This window comes from Venturia canescens, chromosome 2 (assembly GCF_019457755.1).
Source record: "Venturia canescens isolate UGA chromosome 2, ASM1945775v1, whole genome shotgun sequence".
Lineage (NCBI taxonomy): Eukaryota > Metazoa > Arthropoda > Insecta > Hymenoptera > Ichneumonidae > Venturia > Venturia canescens.
Window position 1 is genome coordinate 11,766,761 of NC_057422.1, and position 8,211 is coordinate 11,774,971.

Here is an 8,211-nt window from a genome sequence, read left to right on the forward strand (position 1 = left end):
AAAAGAGGAAAATTAGATATGGTAGTGGTCACGGCCTTGGTGAAAAGGCGTGGAGTACCTCGTATATTCATAAAAAAAAAATGTTCATTTGTGATAAATTTTGGAAATACTCCAAACATCGAAATGTAATTATTAAAACGGAGCGAAAAGTACAATTTCTGAACATTTTCCGACCATTTTTTCGTCATTTTCGTTGTAGCCAGAAAATTGTGATCGATAAAGTAATGGAGCGTTGAAATAATAATTTGTCGTCGTTTGTGTTGTATTGAAATGTAATATATTTCGGACCAAATAATTGAAGATTCACGAAATAATTCATCCTGAATGAATAAAGGACACAAATATAAATTCATAATTCTGTATTAAAGCCTATTGAATTAGACCAAGTGAGATGTTTTCAAATAAATAAAAAAATCCGTTAAAATTTCATAGGGTTTTTATTTCAACAAAGCTATATTATTTTTGCACGTGCATTTGAAGAATACAAAAAATAAAAATTGTGAACACTGAGACTTTTTTTTCATTGTGATTTGTCGCTCATTGAGCACCGCTAGTTTCTTTTTCCCAGTATTGTATTCATCATACGCTATGAATACGAACAAGCGGATATAATTTTATCAAAAATATGAATATCTTCTAACAATTATATAATTGCGTTGTAACAGACGCGAGTACATTTTTCAAATCTATAAAGCGTAAGATAGTGAACTCCAGGAGCTTTATGATTTAAAGCATCGTAAATTTTTGCTGTAAATTTGAATATACATTATGAAAATACTCGTTTAACTGTTATTTCACATACTATTTTTTACATTCATTCATTCTTTTATTCACAGAGATTATTATCACTTACAAAATGACTTTTGTATCGTTGTTGTTATATTTGAACTTTTAATTTCGCAGATGGCTTAAATATTACTTTTTATACGAGGTAGAATAGGAGAGATAAAAATGTTTGTATTTTCTCGATCAGTAAAAAGCTTTGGTCCATCGACAACAGGAAATTTCTCATCCTTCTTAAATTCATTGCATTACAGCCTAATATAGATCGTTTATCTACATATATACATACAATTATTTCAATTTATATACAAACATTTATATACACGAATTTATATACAAACATTTACATTTTTCACGCGATTGGTCTTTAAAGGGGGTAATGGTACGGAGGAACAGGACGTCCCGGTGGTAGAGATGGATAGTGACCAGCGTGTTCGATAAAACCGAACATGGTCGTGCTGAAATGTCCTGGAATGCCACGATTTTGATGCGTCCTCTGATGTTTTTTAAGATGATCCTTTCGGCCGAAGGATTTTCCGCACATATCGCACGAGTGAGGTTTCAGACCAGTGTGTATTTTTCTGTGTCTGGTCAGTTCCTCGTTCCTCGTGAAGGCTTTGTTGCATCCATCGATTTCGCACTTGAATGGGCGTTCACCTGTAAACAAAATATTGAAATTTTCGATTAGTCGATTGCGATTAATCCGTCCATTTTTTTTCACGATTTATGTGAAATTTTAATTCGATTCTTGATTTTTAATTGCGCGTTGGAATAATTTGTCAAAAAGAATTTACGGTTGAGATGAACGATAGAATTTTTACAATTTTTTGGTAAATAATGTTGACTGAAAATGTATTTAATGTGAAACGACCGGATCTTTAAATCCGGGGAATTCGTGCGTAGTTAAATACAATAAATATTTTGAATGAACTTACCAGTATGAATTCGAATGTGTCCCTTGAGTTGGCCATTGTTGCTGAAAGCAACGTCGCAATGCACGCAACGAAATTTCTTGGGCCTCAGTTTCTTCATTTGTTTGGCAGCGACGTCTTGTTGGTGAATATATTTGACAGCTTCTTCCATTGAGGTGCCGTAGGTGCCAACTGGCATGGAGGCAAGACCGTAGAGTAGACTCATTTGATCAACATGCCGTTGTGACCAATTGGGTACGAAAGAATCGGCAAAGAACGGCGGCGGATGGTCGAACTTTGGATAGAGTAAATTATGCGAAATTGGTGTGAAAGCGGAACAAGGGGAATTGCACGGAGCCGTTGAGGAGATATCGCTCGACAAATTACTGTTATTTTCTATGCGTGAGTCATTAGCGAGAGGAGTTTCGGATTTGGAGCAGCCACTACCTTCGCTATTTTTCGCGGCAATTTCAAAATTTTTAAAAATACACTGGCTTTCGGTGGCGGTACGTTCGTCGCAACTCCTTGTCGAACAAGAGGAAGCTAAGCTTCTACTTCGCGCGCTGTGTTCCCGCTTAAATTCACCGTGTAAATCACTCGAAGCTTGATAACACTCGGTTTCGCTGGTAGCGCTCCAGGAAGAGTCTACGCTATCGGTATCCTCTTCTTCCGAATCACGTCGTTTTATGCACTTGCTTATGGGTTCGGCATTCGATTTTTCATTGATCGGAGTATCGTTGATCGCGGAACTAATGACCTTTTGGCATTTCCAGGGTCTGAAGAATCCTGTACCGTTGGCTTCACCCATCTTTTTTCCTTTCGTTGTTTTCATAAAATGCCTTATGCTTCGCGATATATCCACTTTTTTCTCTTCGTTCGATCCGGCTTCGAAGCAACGAACGAAAGATAGTACTTCACTCGCGATCACTGAACACTCCGAATGTTTATCTCCGTGCGGCACTTGAAATACAAAAATATCGAATATCTCGAAGGCACGAATTTGAGAATTCACTGATTCACCGAAACGTGACGACTCCTAACGCGAGGATTAACGAGACGTCAGAGATTCGTGGAATCTCAAGTATAACTGGTGTGTTTTTCGACCTCTTTCCTCGATTTATACAACACAGAGGATTTAGTGAAAAGTCGAAAGGTAGGGGATTTTGGGACACACCCCTCGTGCCAGGATTGGGGCATTTTCGACACTCCGAACCCTCCGTCAACTGCTCTGAATACCCCCTCCCTCTTTCCTTCTTTCTCTTGGACACCGAGAATCTCGTAGCTTCTCCCTCTGCCTCTGTCTCACCCCTTATGCTTTTAGTAACCGTACGTCGGAGCGGTTGACGGCTCGGGGTGGTGGTGGAAGGCTCGAACGAAGGCTGAGGTGGGTTTTTTCGTAGGCCAGCGAAAGGCGCAACGCTCGTGTGCCCCGTTCTCGTATATCTATTGTCATTTTGACAACACAAGCCATAATGCACATATCTGTATATCTATATAATGTGTATTCTGGTTTGATCGTACTTGCGGTCTTTTGTCATCCTGAATTAATTTGTGGCTGTGCCGCACGTCAATTTTCTCAGCCTCCCTTGTACCAATTTTTCCGATTACTTTAAACGTCAAATTTTTTTCCCGAAAATAAATTCCTGTCAAAATCAATGTCACTGTTTCCAGTCGCATTGAGAATATTTCGGCCCCTTCGGAATATATCTTCCTCCATTTTTCATCGCGGCAAAGTCCGAAATTTTCAGTAACTTGAAAAAATCATTTATGACTTCCCTAACAAAGTGTGACGACTGCGTGAAAATTTGTGAATCCGAGCGTTTTGGAGGCTTCGTGAACCGCCGAACGGACCGAGTAAACTAAGAAAGCATACACAACCGAACGTGCATTAATTAATCGAAAATACTGTCGATCGAAATCGCATCGCACGCGGACTCGTATCATCAAGCGAATTGTTTCTCCCTCCCCTCGGTCCGAAAACGATTAAGGCATTCTGCGTCAGTAGTTTCTCTACGGACGTGTATAAACTTTTGGGCTTTCAATGGGTGCCGCCAAAGCACGGCCACTCTAAACACAATGCGTAGAATTGAAGCGGCGAATGGGCCCTCGCGCGTTTAGAGCTCCCGTCATGTGTTCGTTTCTCGTATATAAAATGCTTCTATGACGCTATCTTCCGAATACATGCGCATACGAGCGTAGTATACACACATCTGTGTGCACATACGTATCGGTGCATTGAATTCAGGGGCTGCAACGCGGGGGTGGAGTCGACCCGAGCACTTTTCCCCTCTTTCTTTCTCTCTTTCGCTGCGTGTCGTGCTACCAAACGCGCTGATTTATTGTAACACTTGGAGCGAAACTACCCTCTGCTCAAAACGAACAATCCCCTGCAGTCTCCTCTTATTCTCGATGCATTTATACGCGATCCTTGTTGAAAGCTTTCGCCCTGCTGCAGCATCGTATCTTCTGCCTTAGTCACTCCCACTCTCGCTCAATGTTACATACTCGTCTCGATTTCGTAACAAACGCTTTTGAGTCGCAGCTCTCTTAGCCCTGTCAAAACGGAACTCGAAAGCTACAAAAACTTTCCTGCGGACTTTTAACCCCGGATTTCCATCAACTCCGGAATCCGAATGTACTACATTTGTGGCCGCAGATCAAATATTCTCATTCCACGCTCAAAATTTCTTAGACAATACGTTTAAATAATCGAACGTGCGACGAAGAATATTTTCTGTTATAAATATAAACGCGAATCTCCGAGGAAATTCAGTTTTATCGGAATTTAATCGCTCGTTTTGAGAACGTCGTCGATACAATCAGCTTCTGAGTATCGATTCTCTCAAGAAAATTCAACAAAACGCAAAATGTGCCGAAATCGGAAGCGAACCCGTTTGGCAGAGCGCTTCTCAGTGGCCTGGTTCGTACGGCCGTAAGACTGTTAGTAATTGTAACCGCGTTTATTGCGGGCAATAAAAAGATAAAGGTAATTGTGCCCACCCCCGCAGGACGCAGTCACCTGAAAGTTGCTGGTGAATCCAGTAAAGGCCCGCAGGTATGAATTTCGTTTGGTTGAGCGCTTCCATCTCTTTCTCGCCACGATTGTACTCATCATTAGCCTCGACTGTGTCTTGTCTCTGAGAATAACACGAAGGATTAGCTCAATCGCACATCCGACGATTTACGAGGATGCGACCCAAACGCAGTTTCAGGAGGAGATTTTTCTCTTCGAGAATGAGAACGATTAGAAGAGCTCCATTGAAGCTGATCCAGTTGAAGCGAGAACGAGATTGTTAAAACTCGAATAAAAATGAAGAATACGAGCGCTTACTCGCGAAAGAATTGAACAAGCGTAGTTGGAACGAGGCTTTTTGAGAGCTTTCAGGCATCGACAGAGCGTTCCTGAGATAATATGCTGAAATATTGTTATTCGTAAAGAAAGTGCTGGGATCGGAATTTGATGACTGAACAAAAACTCTTCGTGTAGCCTACAACGGCATTTTCTTGAAGTCAGCCATTGACAATACTTTTACAAGCCCAGTTTTTCCAACAGAAAGTCGTAAAACCTTTTCAGAATAACTTTTATTTTTATTGATCGAGCAGTATGAGTTGACTCGTGTCGCTTACACAAATAAGTCTTTTCTTTCGAAAAAGATTACTACGGCAAAGAAAACCCGTTTCATTGTCACGTTCTGTAAAAAAAAATGTAATAATCGGAGTCAAAGTCTTCCACGACTCAACGGCTTTGCAGTGATTATAAAATGGCAAAACGGACGCGACGTACTCGGTGTTTCTGAGAAAGGGATTAAAATCCATCGCACTGTTACTTGTACGGAAAACAATAACGTGGCAAAATTCGCTCAGGAATGCAGGGTTATCTGACATGGATCGGAGGCGTTCGCTATGACTACCTGTTGCTTCCTCTACCTGTGATATATAAGTATGTCTCCGGATCTCCCAGCAACTTCGGACTTATGAATACGAGCCCCCGTTACGGCTTATCCGACGGGGGATACCGACTCAGTCTGTACATCGATGACGCTTTATAATTCGTGGATCTCTGGAAACGCTAAATACCGGAAAAAGAGTTTACTCCAGTTTAAGCCAGATCGATCTCGATGTACACATGCAAACTTCCAAGTGTCACAGAGTACGAAAAATGGGAATAATTAATATTGAGGACGGGAAAGGATTGGGCGAGGTCGTGCCAACAGGCCTGCGAAAGTGGGGTTCATTTTCTTCACTCCTGTTTGAACGATTCCTGTGTGAAATACAAAAAAACGTTTAAACCGAAGAGAATCTCCATTGTAAAAAGAAAAAATCAAAGGGATGCGTCCACCTAATGATTTTAGCTCGAGTCCGGGACACGCTATACGTTACCTAGGAAAATAAAGGATGTTTTCACGGAAAGTGTATTAAGCACGGACGAACTCTTTTGACGACTGCGCCGATTTATGCGTGGGGATGGAAAATTTGAATTTTTTCTCGTTCACGTGAGATTTTTTCTCAAGGGATTGCAACGCATAATGCAACCTGCGCTTCTTAAAGTCTGCCAGATTCCTTGCCACACGGAAGAAAAGAAAGTTTTCGAAAGATACTCCTGAAAGACGCAAGAACCAGCTAATGTCCCAAAGAAAAACATCTTTCTCTATTATACGCAGCTTTTGGGTGACGATATTCCGAAGCAAAATTCTGATCGATCGATGACACGCGCGTTCGAAATTCTGCCTACCATTTCTAAATTTGTACAATAGTTTCAAAAAGCGAAAAAAAAATCTTGTTCTCTCTCTCTCTCTCTCTCTCTGACCAGCGAGTTCTGGTGATCCGTCTTGTTCGGTTCAAAGAAAAGTCACAACACCAACGGTAATCCTATATGTACACAATTTATACGAAACTTTGCCCATTTTCGTCGCACTCTGCGAGCAAACATTCTTCTCTTTGCGTACTACTCGAATTCGAAAAATCAACATTACAAATGGGGGACGGAAATAATGAATCCGAGCCAGAAACGACCTTTTTATCTTTCAATCGGGCTCTCACCTGCCATTCGGAGGCTCGATTTTGATGGAATCTACGAAGAAAAATACGCAGGAGCAAAAAAAATTATCCGTCGACAGAGTATTATTGCAAGTAGTGAAGGGATTCTCAATATATTTTCTTCGAGCGATAATCTCGGATAAGGGAATATCTGATACGATATCAAAGTAGTTCGAAGCTTTATTTTATTGGAAACTGCGAGAGCCACAGGAACCACCAATTATTAAGGAAATTGAGGCCGTACAGTCATTATTTTTACCCCAAAGTTATGACCTGTACTTTTCAAAAGTTAGGCCAGTTTACAGTTTGGCAATGTTGCATACACTTTAAGGAAGTTGAGGCATTAGAATGAAAATGATTGCTTTTAAACCGATTGCATCTTATAAAGTGAAGTGTAAAAAAAAATCAGTTAAATTTTCAGACAGTTTAGGAGCATCGTTGCTGAGAAAAATCAATAACAATTTGGGCCAAATAACATGTAATCTTATGGAAGTCAAGACACATTCAGTGATATCTCCGTTAAAAATGATGCTAAAAATATGAAATTTTTTGGGCAACATGAGCAAGGCTTGCCGAATAATGTCAATTTTTTTCAGATTTTAGGAGATTTGCTGAGATTATATTAATAATAATCTGTTTTCCGTGCAGTTTTTTGAGGCTAGGATCGTCACTGTTCGTGTTTTTGACTGAGCTTTCACCAGTTTTTCGTCTTTTTTTCCCCAACTTTTCTTTAAAGTGTATGCAACATTGCCAAACTGTAAACTGGCCTAACTTTTGAAAGGTACAAGTCATCACTTTTGGGTAAAAAAAATGACTGTACAGCCTCAACTTCCTTAAAGAAGAATTGGGGAAAAAACGACGAAAAACTGGTGAAAGCTCAGTCAAAAACACGGACGGTGACGATCCTAGCCTCGAAAAACTGCACGGGAAACAGATTATTATTAATATAATCTCAGCAACTCTTCTAATAAATCTGAAAAAATTGACATTATTCGGCAAGCCTTGCTCATGTTGTCCGAAAAATTTCATATTTTTAGTATCACTTTTAACGAAGATATCACTGAAGTGTCTTAACTTCCAATTGTTAATGATTTTTCTCAGCAACGACGCTCCTAAACTGTCTGGAAATTTAACTGATTTTTTTTTTCACATTTCACTTTATAAGATGCAATCGATTTAAAAGCGATGACATCATTTTCTTTCTAATGCCTCAACTTCCTTAAAATAAAGCTGAACTAGTAAATACCCGAATTGAGTAAAAATGATTGGATGTGACAATGTTTTAGGTATAATAATGAGAATTGAATCACAAGCTTCAAAGCAATAGGAGAAACAATATTTCCAAAGCCATTTTATCGATGCATGAAAAATGTACTGGTCGAGTGTGAATGATAATTTACTCAAAAAAAACTGACAAACAATCGATGAAAGGACGAATCTGAATGTTTTGTTCATGTTTCAAAACGAATTCAAGAGCTGA

General features: G+C 39.8%; 1 protein-coding gene across 1 annotated transcript; it reads right to left on the reverse strand.

The window, feature by feature from the left end:
• Positions 1-418: 418 nt before the first annotated feature.
• Positions 419-2,770, reverse strand: LOC122405948 (zinc finger protein mnm-2-like). Its single transcript, XM_043411036.1, has 2 exons — positions 1,719-2,770; positions 419-1,440 (listed from the first exon to the last, which is right to left on the reverse strand). The coding sequence occupies exons 1-2, from the start codon at positions 2,524-2,526 to the stop codon at positions 1,151-1,153; spliced, it is 1,098 nt and encodes a 365-aa protein (XP_043266971.1). The 5' UTR covers positions 2,527-2,770; the 3' UTR covers positions 419-1,150.
• Positions 2,771-8,211: the final 5,441 nt, after the last annotated feature.